Here is a 22,500-nt window from a genome sequence, read left to right as displayed (position 1 = left end):
AAACTGGATGGCAACACCAGGCTCCAATCTAAATTTGGCAGAGTTTCTACAGCTGGATGCCCTTCCTAACGCCAACCACTCAGAGAGTGTAGTAGGTGCTTTTACGTGTCACCTGCATGAAGGCCAGTCAGGCGGTACTGGCAACGGCCACGCTCAAAATGGTGCATCTTATGTGCCACCCGCACAAGAGCCAGTCCAGGGGCACTGGCAACGATCTTACTTGGCTTGCCGGGTCTTCTCATGCACAGCACATTTCCAAAGGTGTCGGTCAGTAGTCATCGCCTCGGTGAGGCCCAATGTACGAAGGTCTTGCCTCACCATGGGTGACTTACTAAATCCATAGATGTTACTAGAGTTGACAGAGTACTAAGTGGTACCAACATTGCTAGAAATAAGAGTCAAACCGACTCGCTAATCACAATACCACTATCTTAATGACTGACAAGTGAGCTAAACTCACTTTCCAGACATAGCCAGATCACCAGGAATTTCAAATTTTTGATAGAGCATCTCAATTCTCATCGGCAGCTCTTACTGCACCTAGGGTTAAATTCAACTCACCAAGAAAATCATTGAACTCATATGCTGGTTTCAAAAATGGTAAAAGTGAAAACTATAAATAATATAGGTGGCTTATTAGAAATTTAACAAGGCAAATTTATAGACATCACTAAAGTGACCAAGGGGTACTAATTGGTACCAGCATTGCTAGAAATAAGAGTCAAACCAACTCACTAGCCACAAGAACACTATCTTAATGACTGACAAGGGAGATAAGCACACACACACACAACAGGCTTCATCCAATTTTTTTCTTCTACCAAATCCATTCATAAGGCTTTGGTCAGTTTGACACTACAGAAGACAGTTTCCCAAGGTGCCACACAATGAGACTAAACCCAGAACTATGTGTTTGGGAAGCAAGCTTCTTTCTGCTTGATAGGTTTCTTCTTAACCCTTTAGCAATTGAACTGACCATATCCAACCCAAATATTCTATCTGTTTTACGTTCAAAACAGCCTGATCCAGCCTTTCATACAGAGTTAGGCTGTATGCTGATGGGTAAAAACTTATGCACAAAACCAGTTGCAATTACTAGTGAATAAGCAGAAAGTGCATAATCTTGATTTACCAAGGAAAATGACAATGTTAAATGCACTCTAAATATTCAATAAAGTGGTTGGCATTAGGTAGGGCATTGAGCCAAAGAACCAAGCTAAAAATGGAGTGTATGAGCTTCAGGGTATAGAGAGTGGATGTAAAGATGATGTTGAGGATTATGTACGTGTGTGTGTGTGTGTGTGTGTGTGTGTGTGTGTGTGTGTGTGTGTGTGCATATGTACATTATATAACCATGAGTATTTTTTTATACTTTCACTGGTTTTAATTGATAATATTAATCCAAGTATTTATGTCAGTGTCCTACTTATCTAATCAATATCGAATTCTCACATTGCTAGGTTATAAGATATAAAGGGAGATAAATAATACCACTGTTGTAAACACAGACACACAAATTATACATATATAATTTTTGTCACACACCCCATTTCTGTATTTACTTGTGTGTGTGTGTGTGTGTGTTTTATTCTTTTACTTGTTCCAGTCATTTGACTGTAACCATGCTGAAGCACTGCCTTAAAGGGTTATAGTCAAAGAAATTGACCTCACGACTAGTTCTTTGTAAGCCTAGTACTTATTCTACTGATCTTTTTTGTCAAACTGCTAAGTTACAGGGATGTAAACACACCAGCATTGGTTGTCAAATGATGGTGGGGAGACAAACAGACACAAAGACACACACACAAATATATATATACATACATACACATATATGCCTCACAGAGGCAATGATTAGTGACCGAAACCTTTGGTGATGTACTGTGCTTGAGAGGACCCGTCAAGTGAAATCATAGTCATAGAAACTGGCACCTGTGCTGGTGGAACGTAAAGAACACCTTTCAGGTGATGGACTTCATGGAGGCAAAGTGACTGAGTTCCTTTCGAGCATTGGGCCTCATAGAGGTAATGATTCAGGCCTCTGGCATTATGTTGTGCTTGAGAAGACCCAAAACAAAATCGCAGCCATGACAAATACTGGCGTCATGCAAAAGGCACCTGTGCCAGTGGCACATAAAAGCACCTCAGTGTCACGCAAATGGCACCCATGCTGGTGGCACATAATAGCACCCATTACACTCTCGGAGTGGTTAGCCTTAAGAAGGGCATCCAGCCATAGAAAGCTATGCCAAATCAGACCGGAGTCTGGTGCAGCCTTCTAGCATGCCAGCCCAGTTAAACTGTCCAAACCATGCCAGCATGGACAATGGACATTAAATGATGATGATGGATATGTGTGGGGGCGGGGTGGAGAGGGGAGTAAAATGTTAAATTGAATTAAAATCTGATTCTCTACTCAACTACTAAGGACAACAACTCTGACAGCTTCTGATACAAGAAAAAATGGCATTCGTCCACTCCAGTAATACAAGCAACACCAACAACAATGATTTCTTTGACGTGACATCATCACAAAGAGCATCACATTGCAATAGCGATAGCAACAACATCAACTTCTGACATGAGTATATAAGGCCTCAGAGCATTACTATTACTTAACCATTTGCCTGTCCAAAGCATTTTCCTAAGTTTGTCCCAAATGTCCTTGCTTGTTTTCAGACTTTTAGTTAGCCCTTATTTCATATGATCTGAGTGATATAATAATATTTTCCTTTCATATGTCTCAAGTTACTCTGGTGGATGGAAAAAAACTGGGAATGTGTATCATATATGATGCATGTATACCAGGAAATATGTCTCATGTATCGCATGTGATACACAGGACAAGAAAAGGGTTCATTTTACCAACCCTACAGAAGGATAAAAGTCAAAGTTGACTCCTGCAAGATTGGGACACACATGCACACGCACACACACACAGTATTTTTCCAACATTCTAAAAATTCTACAAATAATTTTTCTTTCTATTTCCATCCTTTTACAATAAACCTCTTCCTTTCCATCATGGGATGTTTTTTTGCTCTATAAGTCACAAGGTGTCCCCTCCCCACCTCCCAACTTAGTATAGGTGTAGGCATGGCTGAGTGATAAGAAGCTTGCTTCCCACATGGTTTGGGTTCAGTTCCACTGCATGACACCTTGGGAAAGTGTCCTCTACTGTAGCATCCAGCTGATCAAAGCCTTGTGAGAGAATTTGGTCAATGGAAACTGGAATAAGCTCATTGTGTGTGCGTGTATATATATATATATATATATATATATATATATATATATATATATATATATATACACACACACGTGTATGTTTTTGTCCCCCACTACTGCTTTACAACTGGTGTTCGTGTGCTCATGTCCCTGTAACTTAGCAGTTTGGCAAAAGAGAACTGAGAGAATAAGTACCAGGCTTTACAAAACAAAAAAGTACTGGAGTCAACTTTGTTCAACTAAAAACTCTTGAAGATGGTGCCCCAGGTTGGCCACAGTCTGATGATGAAACAAGTAAAAATAAAAGATATACTGCTATAAAATGAATAGTGTTGGGAAGGTCATCTACAGATAGAAACCATATAAAAAATGCAACATTGGAGAAAATATAGTCCTCTAACCTGTTGGATTGTCCTACCTAAGCCAGTATGGAAAGCAAATGTAAAATGATGATGATGATTACATGAAACCACACATTTTAAACAAAGTGATGGTGGTAGTGGCTGGTCTGATTCAACCTCAATACATTAGAGGTGTGTATTTTATCCATTTGAAATAAAATAAGTACTTAGGAGGAATGAAAAAACAAAAAGGTTAACTTGACCTTAGCTGGATTTGAACTCAGAAGATACAAATGTGTGGCCACTACTATAACATCAACGCTACTACAAGTACTAATACAATTGCAACTGTTACTACCACTACCACCCCTACTACTACCATGCTGGTGCCATATAAAAAAAACACCCAGTACATTTTGCAAAGTGCTTGGCACCAGGAAGGGTGTCCAGCCATAGAAAACATCCCAAAACAGACAATTGGAGCCTAGGCAGATCTCTGGCTGGCCAGTTGCTATCAAACTGTCCAATTCATGCCAGCATAGAAAAAGGAAATTAAATCATGATAAAAATGATGATGATGATCTCGGCTCCTCTACTATTTCACCACCAGTAGTGAAATGTTTTATTGCCACAAAACATCCACCCCTACACTACACATATAAATAGACCAAACTATTGATTTAATAGATGCTTCCATCCACCCTACTCTACCAGAATTGAAAATTGGTTGACCCAGAAGAAGCATGAAAGGTGAAATCAAATTTGGGGGTGACACATCGAGGTAAGAGAATATGACAGGAACAAGTGGAGGTGGGGTCTATGACATGCACATACTATGAAATAAAGTGAAAGCTAAGGGTACACACAAAATATATCAAATATGGCACTATTCTTGGAGTAGGAACATCACCCTGGAACCAATCATAGAACCTGTAGAGCCAGAATTGATCTGACTACGATAAGTAAGTGCCCTCACTTCAGGTGTCATTTTCCAGCCCATAGGTACACATTAAAAGTAGGCCTGCTCATTTGGGTCATGCTGGTAAACCTCACTTACCTTTCAATAAATGTTCTGAGGATGGAGAGTATGTCCACCTTTTCCTAATGAAACTGAAAAAGTCAATAAGGACTTGATCAGTAAGGGAAAGGTCTACCCTCATCTCTTTCAGATGCAACTATCACTTAACTTTTTCCATAATAACTACTAGTCAGGAAAACTAATCACCTTTCCTAATCAAAATATTTAAAAAAATCTGAGTGAGATGACCTTTATGAAGGACTCAGTCAATAGCCAGCTTTATCCTACATGTGACGACAGCAGTTCACTAAAACTCTGCAAGTCAGAAATGGCTTGACAGTGAATGAATACATACAGTTTCAATGCTTGCATGCAGTTATTTCACACCCAACTGATGGCACTTCTATGGTTGTAGAGTTTATCTCAAACTAGTAATATCTCTCCTCCCTAGCAGCATTGCTAGGACAAGGATTTTAGGAAATTGTGCTTAGTTCCTTGGTCAACAGACTTATTAATTCTTGTGATTCTGTCTGGGAACGGACCAGTTAATTCTTGTAAATTCTTAATTTCTTTAACATTGTTGTTCTCCACCACTGGTCCTGTTTGGAATGCCAATGTGGATGTTCCATTGGGTGCATTACCTGACAGCAAGAAGGCTGAATTTCATGTTCTTGAAATTAAAATAAACAAAAACAGTAAAAACTGTACCAATAATAATAGGAGCATATAACCAAACAAAAAATATATGACTGAAAACATAAAAACCGTATCAAGTGTCCTGATATTATTTACAGTCACAACAATTTTGCTAGACACAGACCACATCCTACACACACTAGAGAAAGTCCTACAACATGGGGACCATATCATACATACACAAGATTGTCCTACTGGACACAGACCCTATTCTACACAAGATACCTTTAATTTGATAATATAACTTAAAATAATTCACTTTCTCTACACAACACCTCCCTTTAAATATCTTTTACTCGTTTTAGTTATTAGATTGCAGCCATGCTGGGGCACAGCCTTGGAGAATGTGTAGTCAAATGAATCAATCCCAGTTCTTATTTAATGTATTTTTTAAAGCTGGGTACTTATTCTATCAGTTTCTTTTGCTGAACTGCTAAGTTATGGGGACATAAACACACCAACACCGGTTGTCAAGTGGTGGTGGGGAACAAACATACACACACACACACAAATACACACACACGCACAAATACACACACACACACACACACAAACACACACGCACATATATATATATGACAGGCTTCTTTCAGGTTCTGTCTACCAAATCCACTCACAAGATTTTGGTTGGTTTGTGGCTACAGAAGACATTTACACAAACTACCATGCAGTGGGACTGAACCCAGAACCATGTGGTTGGAAAGCAAGCTTCTTACCACACAACCACATCAAGATATGCTTTCACATAATGAATAACAAACTATAACACCAACAATTCACTTACTCTGCACAAACACTACTCATTAATATAACACAACCCATACTAGAACATTCTCTACACAACACTAAAATAACACTAAAACAAAACAACAAAACAAAAGCTAATGTAGCTATACAACCCTAACCCAACATTCCCAAAAGACACTGCTGTACATAGAAACACAGAGGTGCACCAGACGGTGCAGTGGTAACCTGCATAAAACTGTTCAAGAGATGAGGATGATCATGTGGAAGTGCTGCTAATGATAATAATAATGATGATGATGATGATGGCAAAAATACACCTGGTGAAAAGCTGCTTATAAAGATTACTATTTATGAGTTGTGACAGATATAAGTAACTGGCCCCAGGATGGCAGAGAGAGAGACACAGAGAGAGACAGACGGACAGACAGACAGAGAAAGAGATAGTATACATAAACCTATGCATGTATATTAGTGGGTATATGTGAGACAAATTACCTTGCATAGTTTAAAATGGTAAGTTCCAAACAACTGGTAGCAGTTCCCGAAAGTAGTTCCTTAGTTCCTTTTGATGCGGCATGTGCTTAATGGAATTTTAAAAGTGGGGAAAGGCAAACCTTTCAACCAGCAAAGAAGGGCAGTGTTTGTGCTGGAAGACATAATGTCCGGTGGCACCAGCATCTTGAATTTGCTGTTTGTTTTTGTGTAGTTTTGTGGGGGAGGTTCTTTTTTCTTTTATTCTCTTTTTTTTTTTTAACTTGTTTTCTACCAACAGAACAGTGAAACCTAGAAGAATGTTACACAGGGAATGTTTCCTCGTAGACTTAAGAGAAGGGAAGAAATACCTTTGTTGGCTCTCTAGACCCAAGCTACCTCTAAGACAAAAACAAATTATAAAGAAAAGGAAATAAAAGATAAGAAAAACAAATGTAGACTTTAGATAAAACACACACACACACACAATTCTCTCACACACTTAAAAATAGGGGTTCCCTGGGACAATCTTTTTATGATATAAATAGTTTCTGCTGCTGTTTAGGGGTGATAGAGAAAGAGAGACAGAGACAGTCAGACAGAGAAAGGGTAGAGAAAAAGAAAAGGGTTTTTTTTTCTTTCAGCTAAGGAGTAATAAAGGACAAAATACCAAAGTTAGGGGCATGTAGGGAGCAGGAGGTAGGGTAGTTGGGACTGAAAAATAGAAAGATAAATAAACACCAAGGAGAAAGAGAGAGTAAAGGAATATATTTTAGAAATAACACGCGCGCGCGCGCACACACACACACACAGAAAGACCGACTTATAATTTGGGTGGGAGAGAGAAACAAATGTAGTATAAATATAAATACACACACGTATGTGTGTGTGTGCATGCACGTGGTGTGTGTGTGCACAACCAGATATACATTCTATTCAGGTAGAAAGTCAAACAGCTAGACAGACAGGAAGGTAACCATATGGATAAATAGACAGATAAGTAGACATGTACACACACACATACATGCATGCATACATCACATATATACACACAATACACACATACAAGAGAGACAGACAGAGATAAAGATGATAGAGAGTTAAATTAAACAAAAATTTCTAATTACTACACCTGCAGACAGTTCTTGCTAGAAAAGAACTTGCATTAAAAGACATCTTATATATAGCTGCAAGTGTCAAGCAGATGGGGAAATCTAGTAACAAGAGAAGATGCAAGGGTATCTCAGAATGTGTCTGTAGATATGTATATCTGTGTCTGCTTAAGTATACTAAGCATACAGTGAATAAAGGAGTCAATACTAGTTAGAGTCAAAATACTATTTATTATGAATGGTGACTAAGTGATTCAAAGCTCCAGCAGTACTAGTTTTTTTCTTTTTCATTTTTTTTTTATTTGAGACCAATATCAGTGAAGTTTCAAGTCACTATTAATTCAACATTGGTAGCTTCAAATTCAAAATCCCTCCTCCTGAAGACCCAAGACTTTGGTAACACAGTTCATTAGAATTAGTGACTTCAATATCAGAATCATTATAAATACTAGAGTGTCAGTTCTGTTTCATGATGATTTCTACTGGATAAAAAAAAACAGAAAGGAAAGTGGCCTACTGTTCAACATATCCATGACAAGCCACAATAGAGATGAGATTAATTAAATCAAGTTATTTATTCTGGACACATTAAGAAGAAAAAAAACATCCACACTCCACATTTAAGCTCTGGACAAAAATGATGGTCTAACAATCTCAAGTCATATGAATGGTTACACTATATGTTTAGGAAGAATTTTTAGAAATCTTCAAAGAATTTGACCTCACACCAACTACCAATTTAAAGGCCAACTTGTTAACACTGGACCCCAAGACAGGCAAGTATTAATCCCCACAGAAATCTCAATGAGAAAACTGTTTATATACATAGACAGTTCAACCTTTGCTCCTCCCAGCTACAATTAGAAACCTAGTCACAGGAACCAGCAGAAGAATCTATAATCTATCAGCAGACAGTAAGACAGTTCAGCAGGGTCACACCCTTCTATAACAAGGCACTAATCAGGAACAGCTTTACCATAAGTTAGTATATATAGAGAGAGAGTCTGTCACTTCCACACATGAAGAGAGTTATAAAGAGGAAAGTAATGTGGTTTAATCCTCTGTGCAATCTAAATGTTTCCCTTATTGTACTAAAAGCTTCCTGACACCAATTAAATTTCTTGATATCATAAACTCTTTAATTCACATAATGTTATAGTTAGCTACTCACATTTAATATCACTGCCAGCATTGCATGCTTCTACAACAGAGACAAATACACACAATCTTCACCTTACATTGTAACCTACAGCTGTCAAAATCCTAACTAACCACTGGGAAGATCTCAGAAGCTAGGAATTATAAAGCCAACCTCACACCATCTTATGTACAAACAGTACATCAGATGGTGTGAGGTACCAGACAGTACCCAAGGAAAGATACATGCAAAACATGCACTTCTTCATGTATAAGGTGTGGAAAACTCCATCTCCCTGTTTTACTTCATCTGGAGACTCTAGGAGTTTTAAATTGATTACCTCAACATCATCTGGAGTATATATCACAGAGACCCTCCTTATCAGGAGCCCATAATTGCCAAATCTTCTTCCATGAGAACTGGTACATACTCTATCAGCCTGCAATATCCATCAATAGGAAAACTGACCTATCTTATTTTTTGTCACCAGAGGTACACCATGTTAATGGTCTTCGAGTCATTTGCAACTGATAACCTGAGCCTTGTTGGCCTATACATATATAGCATCTAAGCTATAATTTCTGCTGCCCATAGAGATTACAGCTTACCATAATTCCTGTCAGTCACACATTGACAACATTAAATCATTTACTTCCCTTAAATGATAACTGTTCTCGGTGAAATATTACACACCACAGAATCACAACTAACTTATGTTAACTTGTCAACTCCATCATGTAAAGTAGCCAATGTAAAGAATTGATGTTGTTGGAATATCACATCCTGCAGAATGCTGACAAAGTGATACCAGTATCCCTGTCTACAACATTATGTGGACCTACCAATGAAATAACTAAATGTTTTTATAATAACAAAAACACTCATATAACATGAACTGAGCAATGAAGCCATTTTAAATTTCTTTTAAAGATTCTCCACTCTGTTGCTAAACAACTGATGATGTGAATGTGTCATCTGCCTACAAAACGTTAAGCTGAGTTAAACTGTTATCAAATTACACATGCACACAATGGTACTATGCAAAAGACTATAAGACTGAGTGCATTGCGAATCTGTGTGAGGTGACAAACACACAAAAAGTAATGAGTGTCTTTTTGTGTGTGTGTGTGTGTGCGCGCGTGTGTGTAAGGAAAATAGGACAAGGCAGAAAATGCTAAAATAATTTTATCATAAAGAACATTATTTTCGTACCGGTTTCAGTCTTTGTGACTTTCTCAACTTAGAGTAAAGCATAAAAAACAATTAAATTGTGGAAAAATATTTTTAAAAACATTTCATTTAATTTTTCCATTATTTAATTGTTTTTCATGCTTTACTTTAAGTTGAAAAAGTCGCAAAGACTAAAACCAGTACTAAAATGCACTTCATGATAAATTTTAGCATTTTCTACCTTGTCCTATTTTCCTTGTACATATCAACTCATGTACTACTTTTCAACCTTCTACATACATACATACATACATACATACATATATATATATATATCATAATAAAAAAATGTAAAGCATATAGTTGCATACATAATGCAAAGTGAAAGCATTATCTGATATGTAATTCTATACTTCAGTGTAAAGGATCAGCAAACTTTTGAATCCCTGTGAATTCTAGAGGATTATAATTTTTTATTTAAGCTTAATCAAAAAACGAGATTATCTCATGATCTATACAAGATCATTGAGATTGATGGGTGATACGCAAGAGGAAACTAAATGAACCATGGTCTACTACTAACCACTACTTCAAACACTGTAAATAGCCCTGCTGAAAAGTTAACAACCACAAGTTGACTGGTCATCAATTAGGATAGCTTCCCATGGTGTTGCTCATGGGTAACTACTGACCAACACTTCAATCACTGTATATAACCTAATTGAAAATTAGTGGTCATAAGCAGACCTGCTTCAAGAAGGGCAGCCTCCTAAAGTGTTAATCACTCCAGGCCCTTATTTCTGGCAGTAGACCTGTATGTCAGATCCCCCTTCTATTCATGCCTTATAAAACACAAAACTCTGGTATTATGAAATGGAAGATGCTATAGGATGCAACAAATTGAGGTATTAGGTTTATCTTCAGATCAGAGATATGATTTGAATGTTTGTAACACGATGAACTCTGTCAAAGGCACATCTTATGTGCTGGTTGGTGGTATTAACTATCGACAAATAGATGAAGTCTCTTGAATTAGAGCAAACTTCTAGTAATTCTTTCTAATTTTGGCACAAAGTCAGCAATTTTAAAGGGAAGGGGAAGTTAACTACATTAACTCCAGTACTTGACTGGTACTTATTTGATCAACCCCAAAAGGATGAAATTCAAACACAGAACATAAATGCTGCTAAGCATTTTATCCAGCAATAAGTTATCTTTAAACCTTAAGCTTCCAGATTACCCTGTCAAATGTAATGCTTAGTTATTCAAATTGTTTTAAATTAATTATATATTATCTGATAGCTTTGCAATTTTGATTATGTGATTGTTATTTCTAGAAAAACATACATGTGTTAGAGAAGCTGGAACTGGCTGATTTGAATATAGAACAGGTAGAATATTTGAACAGCATATGACTGGTTTGAATGCTAAAATGCCAACAAAAGACTATATGAATAATAAGCATGACAACACTAATTTCTCATCACAAAAGACTTACCAGTGTCAACGCTGGTTGTTGAAATAAGAGAGGTAGGTCTGTTCTTCTCTCTGTGGCCATCTTGAAGATCTGCAGCTAATTGGTCACTGGTATGGAGATGCTCCATGTCAAGACTATTTTCCATTGAAGAACATTTATATCGACCGAAGTCAGATATTCTACTGTCAACCATGATACCAGAATCAGTCATTATTGGTGGTGTTCTATCAGAGGTTATGTCACTGAACTGCGAATCCAAAGAGGATTTCATGTCCAAAGTTATATGACCACCATGAAGGCTGTTAACACCATGTTCCACTGCCTTTTCTATGTTTATTAGAAGTTTATTTTTCTTATCCTTATTATTGGTTATAATAATTTCATCTTCCTCACTGCTACCTTTCTCACTTTCTGTACCCCTTTCAACAATATTACTTGCAAGTTCTTCCTCAAGTTGTTTGATGAGCAACGCTTCAGACTCTGCCATTTTATTCTCAGTTAAAGCCAACTTAGAGTTTAGAGGAGATCCGCTTTCTAACTTTGATGTCAATTGCTTTTCATCTGTACTTGTTGCTAACGAACTAGATTCTGATGTTTTTTCAGAATCTATACGGAAACTGATCTCATCATCTGTATTTTCCAGTTCCCAGATGACTCCTGCCGGGTCAAGTTCTCTCTCTGCCTGGTAGAGTGATGATGTCAAGGAATTTGGTTTGTTTGATGCTGTCCTGACATTGCCACCGTTTTCAGCATCAAATGTAAAATTGAAGTAAGTTCTACGGTCAGATTCCAGGTATTCCTTAACACAAGCACTGATTCCCATGTCGGCTTGGGTCGAGCCATTGTCTTTTTCCTCACTTATAGAACGCTCTTCAGGGAGACACAAGCTGTGATCAGAGGATTTTGAAGAGTGCTGGGGTGGTGGTGGTGGTGGTGAAGCATACAGCTGCTGCTGGGGAAGGGATTGATGGTGTGGTGGTGGGGGATACTGTTGTTGATGGTGTGGTGGTTGGGGGTATTGCTGCTGATGGGGTGGAGGTGTTGGTATGAACTGCTGTTGCTGATGCAGTGGCAGTGGTGGGTATTGTTGCTGCTGGGGTGGAGATGCGTATGGCTGCTGTTGTGGAGCTGGTGGGTACTGGTGTTGGTGTGGTGGCAGCGGATATTGCTGGGATTGTTGTGGTGGTGGTGGTGGATATTGCTGCTGAGGGAGATACTGCTGTGGTTGAGGTGGTGGGTACTGCTGCTGATGAGGTGGGTACTGTTGTTGCTGAGGTGGGTAGTGGTGGCCAGAGTACTGGTGACCTGGCTGCTGTGTCTCGTGTAGATACAATTGTTGAGGAGGCAGCGATGACGTGTCGTACTGTTGCTGAGGTGAAAAGTGCAGGCTTTGATGATGAGAGTGAGGTGAGCTGAACTGCTGATGCTGCTGCTGTGGCTGTTGGTACTGCTGCTGCTGGTATTGGTGTGGAATTGAATTCCGCTGATATTGCTGAGGTTTGAACTGCTGTCCAGAGTATTGCTGCTGAGGCTGGTATTGCAACCGTGAGTAAGATTGCTGTTGGTCTGAATAAGATGAAGTTGTGCTGTTCTGTAGCTGTTGAGTGGACCCAGTTGTCCTGGATGAGTGCAATGGTATAGAATGGCCAGATGTATATGGAGATGAAGATTCACATTCCTTTGACACAGCCTTCAGTTGTTGAGACTGAGAAGGTGATTTAGATTGGTTCTGAATGTGTTGTGATTGAACATATGAATTTGGTGAACCATGGGACTTCAAGAACTGCTGCCAAGGTGTATGATGGTCAGAGTTGTCATGACCTTTGTTAGCAAGCGATGGATGAGTTTCCAAAAGGTTAACTTGATTTTCCAGAGAATGTGTTTCTGACAAATTTTGGTCTTGAATTTGTGGTTTTGTTTTCCTCCAAAAATTCACATTTCCCCCCTCACTCCGACGCTTTACTGGATAATCTTCTTCGTGATTTTCTATATTTGTCACAGACTGGTCTTTCTGTAGCTCATTGTTTCTCTCATCATTTACGCTTGATTCTTTGACCTTTGCCCATGTTGTGAGAGGCTTACTCGGAATCACACGCTCAACCTTATCAATTGGAGCAAAAATACCGTGGAACTTTTTACAGGTAAAATACCTGACGTCTTCAATTTTACCATTATGGGATCCTTCAGGTAACTCTAGTTCAATACCACACCACAAACCATCTGATACATGTAGTTTACCAAAATACAAAAGCGTGCCGTGCTTTTGGCTACTGATGCATACTCGATCTCCGATATTGAACTGCTTTGAGGTATTTGGCTTTTCATCAACAGCAGTGTTTGTTTTGTATGAATTGGTTTCCTGTTGTGCTGTTTTAGAATATACCTTAGGTGCCGGAATAAGGGACTGTCTTAGTTTCCGTGAGGCATCCAGTTTATCAGGTAATTGGAAAGCCTGCAAAGAAAAGAAATGTGTAACAAATCATTAATTTATAATATAAAAAACAAAAATTAAAAAAAATAAATTATTCTGTTAGATGAATAGCACAGTGAAGCGATGAATGAAAATATATTTATAGAATGCTACACTGAGTTACAATGGCTGCAAGTCAGAAAGGGTATATAGTAGAGTTGTGAAAACGATAAATTAAATATGAAGTACTGATCACACATGCACACACACACACACATATATATATATATATATATACACACACACATACGTACATATATATATACACATACATATATATATGCACATATACATACACATATATATACATAGATATGCACATATATATATATATGCATATATACACACATGCATATATACACATGCATATATACACACATGCATATATATATATATACATGCATATATACACACATATATATATGCATACAAATACACACACATATATATATATATACAAATATATATAAACATACATAAACACATATATGCATATATATACATACATTATTCATACATGCATATATATGCATTCATATATACATACACACATATGTACATACACATACATGCACACACACACACACACATACATTATTATTATTGTTAGCTCGATATAAAGCTCGACCACATCAGTGTGTATGATATTCAGTTCTGGCACGACATCTAATGTGGCTTTTCAAACTAGACATACTTTAAAAAGATATCCACATAAATTGAATGCTAATTTTGACACAACTTGAACTGCCCTGTATTATCTAACCTTAAAGGATCTTCAAATATTTCTTGAGGTGATTTTGAGATTTGCAAATGCTGTGGCATATGTGACATTTTCTATAATCAGTAGGAACTACTCTATTGTCTGTTTTTATGTGAGATTTAAGTCTTGTGTCAGACAGGTAGATTTCGCCACAAAATGTACAAGTAGAAAAAGTTCCATCAAGCTCATATTCCCTTAGTGGCAGGTTTTCTTTTGCTTTTGTCTTATTTTTACTTATTTTACCTCTTGATATTTACCTGTTTTCACACCATCCCACCTTCCTACAAACATTTACATTTATAAATATGCATGCATGTCCTCCTCACCCTCTTTACTTGACAACTGATGTTGCCACCCTCAGGAAAAGTGTGCCCTTCTAAATTTATTACATCTTTTTCTCCTAGAACTGCATTCCTCTCTGACCTTGTGCTCTCTCTTCCAAAAATTGCTGGAAGCACGAATGTTGAACAAGTATCTGCTATAGCCTTAGACTGACCAAAGGCATGTGAGTACATTTGGTAGACAGAAATTGTGTGGAAACGTATTATTCCTGTGTGGGAATGGGGGGGGGGGGAGTGTAGTTACATCTATGTTTGGAAGCTTTTGAATTCGTATTTCAGTATGGGCTGTAATCTAATGACTGGAAAAGAATACAAGACGCACTCACACGCATATATAAAATACACACATTTAGATACATACATGTATAGGGGGTGTGAGTACACACACACACACACACACACACACACAAACATTCAAATATACCCACACAAATATACGCATGCGCAAGTGTATTTATAGATTTAAATTTGTTTCAAAACCAATTTTAAAATTTTTGTTTTAATAACCAGTAAGAATTTAAAAATTGATTTAATGAATGTAATCCCATTACAGGATTAATCTTAACATTTGAGAGGAAACAAAAGTAACTTAAATCATATTCGAACTCCGATCTAGATGACAAACTTTAAAACAATAATATAGTGTGTAGGTGTGGTACTGTATGTGTATAACCGTGTCATTCTTGAGTTACTGTTCTTAGTAATTTCTTGTGTAGATTTCCTCCCCTACGAAAGAGGAGAAAAAATAAATAAATAAAATAAACTACAGAACAAAGGGAGCTAACAAATTTCTGAGGTGTATTTGTCATTCACAGTTTCCTTCTACTGAAGGGAACTTATAAAGAATACCTTTAAACTAATACCAGCATTGAAAAAAAAAAAAAACCCCAAAAAAAACAGAAAAGTGTAGTGAAGTGGAGTAAGCATAAGGATATGGCCTAAACAAAGTTTTAGTAAACTCTACAGACTAGATAATTTTATTATAGATAATGTACAATATTGCCGTGTAATATTTACTATTTATAACTTACACTTTATCCAGCAAAAAGATATGTATCTATATCAGATATATTTTTAAATATGCATGTCATACTGAAAATAATTATTTTTTAAATGAATAAAAATATATATATATATATATAAATTTCCTAAAGAAGAACTAAAAAAAATTAACATCAAGTATCTTTCATTTATTTTTTAATATTCTTTTTCTACTATCAAACTGGCCCCTAGTATTGGCTGCGTGAAAAGAAATTTGCTTCTCAACCACATGGTTCTGGGTTTAGTAACACTGCATGGCACCTTGAGCAAGTGTCTTCTACTTATAGCCTCGGGCCAATCAAAGTCTTGTGAGTAGATTTGGTAGACGAAACTGAAAGAAGCCTGTTGTGTGTGTATGTGTGTGTGTGTGTGTGTGCCCCACAGTTGCTTGACAACTGGTGTTAGTTTGTTTACACTCCCTGTAACTCGGCAGGTCAGTAAAGGAGACTGATAGAATAAGTAACAGGCTTAAAAAAAGGTACTGGGGTCAATTTGTTCAACTAAAACCTCTTTGGGGTGGTGCCCCAGCATGACCACCACCTAATAACTAAAACAAATAAAAGATAAATACGTATATCCTCTGAAATGTACAGTATTATCCACAGATAATAATTAACAGATATACGATTTTTTTCTGACTTATGGACTCTCAGATGACTTACCTCATCATCATCATTTAACGTCCGCTTTCCATGCTAGTATGGGTTGGACGATTTGACTGGGGACTGGCGAACCAGATGGCTACACCAGGCTCCAATCTGATTTGGCAGAGTTTCTACAGCTGGATGCCCTTCCTAACACCAACCACTCCGAGAGTGTAGTGGATGCTTTTACGTACCTCTGGCACGAGGACCAGTTCAGCGGTACTGGCAACGGCCATGCTCAAATGATGTTTTTTATGTGCCATCTGCACAGGAGCCAGTCCACACACACACACACACACACATGTATGTGTGTGTATGTAGGAAGGTAGATAGAGTTTTGCTTGGAAAACATTTACATGGAGCACACACAACTCAAGCTCAACTGTGTTTATCTACTTAATATCTCCATAGTCACTTTTAATTAATTGAGTGATTAACTGATGCATGTATTGGAGTCACGCATGTATTGGAGTCACGCATGTATTGGAGTCAAGCATGTATTGGAGTCAAGCATGTATTGGAGTCAAGCATGTATTGGAGTCAAGCATGTATTGGAGTCAAGCATGTATTGGAGTCAAGCATGTATTGGAGTCAAGCATGTATTGGAGTCAAGCATGTATTGGAGTCAAGCATGTATTGGAGTCAAGCATGTATTGGAGTCAAGCATGTATTGGAGTCAAGCATGTATTGGAGTCAAGCATGTATTGGAGTCAAGCATGTATTGGAGTCAAGCATGTATTGGAGTCAAGCATGTATTGGAGTCAAGCATGTATTGGAGTGACATCTGTATATATGTATGTGACTCCTTATCTTGACCTTGCATGATAGTTGTAAAATCATTGTCATACAAGTAACATCATTTATTTCCACTATTCTGCAAGAACATGTCTAACCATGAGAAAATATTACCTTGCCTGGAAACAGGTGAGGGTTGGCAACAGGAAGGGTATCCAGCCATAGAAAATCTCCTTCAATAAACTCCGTCCAACCCATGCAAGAATGAACTACTGGATGTTAAAATGACATTGATGCTGATCCCACAAAGTTAAGAAGTTTTTATGCTAACCTAAAATATTAATTAAGTTTATAAAATAAACAGGGAAATGATTAAAACTAACAGTATATACAAAGACCTGTCAAGCCAAGTGAAATCATAGTCATGGTCGATGCCGGTGTCACGTAACAAGCACCCATGCCAGTGGCACATAAAAAGCACCTTTTGAACGTTGGGTCTCACAGAGGCAATGGTAAGTGACTGAGACCTTTGGTGATATGCCATGCTTGAGAAGACTCATCACACCAAGTGAAATCATAGTTGAGGCTGATGCTGGTGTCATGTAATTGGCACCCATGCTGGTGGTACATAAAAAGCATCTATTATACTCTTGGAGTGGTTGGTGTTAGGACGGGCATCTAATCATAGAAACCATACCGAATCAGATTGGAACCTGGTGCAGCTCTCCAGCTTATTAGTTTTGTTAAACCATCTAACCAAAAGATTAAATGCTTCATAGCAGCAGTTTGTTCATTCACATTCTGAGTTCAAATCCCTCTAGCCTCACCTATGTTAGCCTTTATCCATTTAGACCCAGAAAAATATGTACCAAACATATATTAAGAGTGTGATTACAACTGTCAGTAAATCCAATAGTCTACAGATTTATGAGAAATCAATATTTCCGAGAAATATTGATTTCTTTTCGTTATGTCGCTGGCCAATCTTTCATAAATTGGATCTATTCCAATTTGTTTTTGGCACACTTTTTTATATTTTCTAACCAACTAACTCCCACCACCAATAAATAAAGAAAAGAGAGCCACAAGAATCCAACCTTTCATTGACTCCTCAATTACTGATACCTGCATGACCTTACTACTGCCTCATACACAGATGTCATCACAGTCACATCATCCCAACATAAATCAGACACAGCAGCACAATTATTCTATCCAATCTCTCAGAAATCTGACTCCAAATTGATTAAGAATAGCACTGAAGGTTACCCAATTTGCTAGAAATAGCAGGTTGTTTTTTTCTTAAACAAGCAGTTCCCAAACTCATTTTGAAACAGAACTCTTATGATTTGTCAAAAATTGTGGACCCTATACTAATAATTTACAGACAACTCCATCCCCATTACATTGCTTCCCTTAATAAGACATTACATGGAATAGCCATCTATGTAGTTAACTTTTTGGCATTGAAACTGGCCATATCAGGCCAAATATTCTACCTGTTCTATGTTCAAACTGACCAGATCAAACCTCTCACACTTACCCTATGATGTCATTCTAAAAAATGTAGAATAACATCAGGAAAATCTCAAAGCTACAAAATAATGTGAGACTGATTCAAAACAATGTGAATAAATAAGCATTACATTTGACAGAGTAAACTGAATGCTAAAAGGTTATAATATTTATATCTCTTTAACATTTAAGCCAACCATATTCAACCCAAATATTCTACCTGTTTTATGTTCAATCAGGCCAGATCCAACCTCTCACACCTACCCTACAATATCAGTCTAAAAATAAACAATTACACCATTGAAATCTCAAAGCTACAAGATAATGCAAGATTGATTCAAAACAAGATGAATAAATAAGCATTACATTTGACAGAGGAATCTGTTTGCAAAAGGGTTAAAGTATATTCACTATTGATAGGCCAATTACTGCAGTTTTCATCTGAGATAAAATCTCATAGATGTGCTGTGTTTAAAAAATTACAATATATATCAGGAGAATGCCAAGACAATTGTTTTGTCTCCCTTCAATATATATTGTTTTTAAATATATGTCTATATATGTCTATCTTGGATGAAAACTGCAGTAACTTGCCTATCAATGCTGTATATACATTAACTATGTTACAGAGTAGACTATTTTAATTTAGTACTGCTTCAAATGCATACACTGGGTTACATTAAGTGAAATTAAAATTATTTTAAGGAGATATTTTTCATATCAGAAGTCATATAGTAATTACTTTTGAAAATGGTGGATACCATGATTTTTTATCAAATAGATTTTTTTTTTAAAAGAGGCCTTCAGTTGGTGTACCAAATATTTTTTTAATGAAACTGGGGAGGGTATTCTTGAATGTACTGTCTTAAATCACACCTTGTTGCTGTCTTTGGAAAGTGAGGGAGAATTGTTCAGTCTTACTCTAAATGAAAAAACGAGTTGGTAAGGACTAGGATGCTTTGGGGTTTGTCAACCAGAGCAGGTTTAGGGATAAACAACTACAACTAAGACCTGAACAACAGTAGCAACAACATTTTTTTTTTTTTGTGTGTGTGTTTGATCCTTAGCAAGATCAAAGTGTGTCTCACACACAGCAAAACAACCCCCAGTAAAACACAAAAAAACCCACTTTCCTACAAGATATAGTAATGAAGGTAAAACACAAACATACTTAGAACAATAACAGGCACCACATTAATTCAAACAGAAACAGCAACAACGATGTCAAACAATGTATTACAACCATGTAGGATGTCAGGGGTCAGGTAGGAACAACATTCTCTGTGTATTGCAATAAATTAAACTGTATCCAGTAGTGAGGGTTGAATCCTGGAGCTGTGGGGAGCATTGAATCAATCATTAATTACTATTATGCACAGGTCCATTCTGGCCTGGAATGGTAGTATGTGTCAGGATCCCATCTATGAGTTAAATAGATTTCCCAGGGGTAAAGGAGGCTCTTGTTATTTTTGACAAAGCTGTTGATTGGGCAGCTCTTCAAGGAGAAAAAAATACTTTGATGTAAAATTCAGTCAAAATAGTATCAGTCTTCTTGCAATAGAACCTACTATGATGACCAAAAGAGTGGTAAAAATGTACAAGCTTTTGTTACTTAAACACAACAATGCACAAATGTTACACTACCATTTAATTTCATGATCTGTTTTGTAATTTTATAAAGTCTTACGGCAATGGATGTATGGCATGAAAAGTCATACCTGTGCACATGCAGGGATTAAAGTAAACTGGAATAATCAGGCTGAATGAAACAGCTACCATCTGACAAGATAGATGAGCAATCATCATAAGGAATGATATGAATCAATGGATTATGTCATGCCTACCTGGCCCTTTACAAGAAATTTTATCCAGTTCTCTACTGATTCTTCCATCTACAATCCTTAGACTAACAATAATTTCTTACTGAGGTACAAAATGGCCGAGTTTGAGAGAGATGTGTCATTAACTGAATGGCACCTGTTCTTGATTGATTATCATTTTTTTTAATGTCCACTTATCCCATGTGAGCATTGATAAGGGGACATAAAGCCACGTTCCCCTCTATTCTGGCCCCACAGGGATCTTGGTCTTTCAAGTTATATGACTCACTAGTGCCAGTGCCACATAAAAAGCACCAAGTACACACTGTAAAGCAGTTGGCATTAGAATAAAAAGGGGGATCCAGTCATAGAAGCCATGCCAAAGTAGACACTGGAGAACAATGCAGTCTCTGGGCCGGTGTGATCCAAGCAAACAATCCAACCCATACCAGCATGCAATATGGATGTTAAACGATGATGATGACAATGCATAGGCCAGACAGAATTTGCTGAGGTAGGTTTTCTGATTTTCCCTAGACTGATGCCCTTCCCATCACCAAAGCTCACCTATTTACAAGCAAGGTAATATTTCCCTATAGTTGTGCTGTTAAACTCAAGGTATTTTGGTTATTAGTCTCAAGATTTTAACATGTCAACCTTCAACTGATTTCTGGTAAGCTCAAACCAAGTTATTTGTACTATTAACAAACAAAAGATGAAAGCTGTTCTATCTATTACAAGACAGTGTAATAATAAACATTCTTTTATAATTTAAATGAAGCATAATATGTGAAATCATAATGAACAACTGACTAGCTGCCTGCTGAAACTACCAACAGATATATTAAGTTAACAGGTACACGAGAATAACATGTATGCTTGAGCACACACACACACACACACAAACATTCATAAATATATAGGCACATTTACACACATGCACAACACGTTCCTAAACATACAAGCATAGGTACAAACACACACACAAGCATTCCTAGACATACAGGCATATGTACATGCACAAATACAAATATTCATAAACATATAGGCTTATGTGCATGTACGAACTCAAACACATACACAAAAACATACATAAACACAAACATGTATACACACATACACAAACATATCAAGACACACATACACAAACATATCAAGACACACAGGCACATGTGCATGTACACACACACAGAGAACATATAGAAGTATCCAGACACAAGGAAGTGAATGTGCACACATGTACATACAATTCATATGTGAACGCATGTACACAGCCATACAGGCATATGAGCACAAATGCAAGCATCTGTACACATACATACACGCACACACACATTTTAAACATTTGAAGAGTGGAGTTACATGGTAGCTCTACATATACACTGAATGTAGAATATGTGTAAAGGTTGGGTAGAAATGAGGCCAGCATGCTTTGCTGGGTCTGTAATGTTTGTACGAATGAAGAAGAATGAACGAAAAACTGGGTATAAGAGGAATGAGATGTAGTGTGTAAGAGAGAAGACTGAAGTGGTAGATGTATGTGATGTGTATGGAGGATGACAGTTGGGTAAAGAAGTACCTAGTGATCCATGGGGAATGACCATGTGGGAGAAGATGACATGGGAAGAAATAAGTCTGATTTCATGGTGTGGAATCTCACCAAAGAGTTTATGAAGGATCACAAGTGGCAGGATGCTGTGGGAAAGAAGATTTGTACAACCCATACAAGCATGGAAAAACAGATGTAAAAATGGAAATGATGATGATTGATGATAACAA

The 22,500-nt window shown here is 37.3% G+C and overlaps 1 protein-coding gene across 1 annotated transcript in view; it reads right to left on the bottom strand.

Annotated features, from left to right (window-relative positions):
* The window catches only part of LOC106870681 (uncharacterized), a 363,307-nt gene that overhangs the window by 231,006 nt on the left and 109,801 nt on the right, over positions 1–22,500 (bottom strand). The window contains exon 2 of the mRNA XM_052973700.2: positions 11,417–13,847. Coding sequence (XP_052829660.1) covers positions 11,417–13,847 — 2,431 coding nt within the window. The remainder of the gene's footprint in view (positions 1–11,416; positions 13,848–22,500) is intronic.

The sequence above is a fragment of the Octopus bimaculoides genome, chromosome Z, assembly GCF_046866305.1.
Source record: "Octopus bimaculoides isolate indiv1 chromosome Z, ASM4686630v1, whole genome shotgun sequence".
Taxonomy (NCBI): Eukaryota; Metazoa; Mollusca; class Cephalopoda; order Octopoda; family Octopodidae; genus Octopus; species Octopus bimaculoides.
The sequence above is the reverse complement of the archived record's forward strand: the minus strand, read 5'-3'. Positions and strand labels throughout refer to the sequence as shown.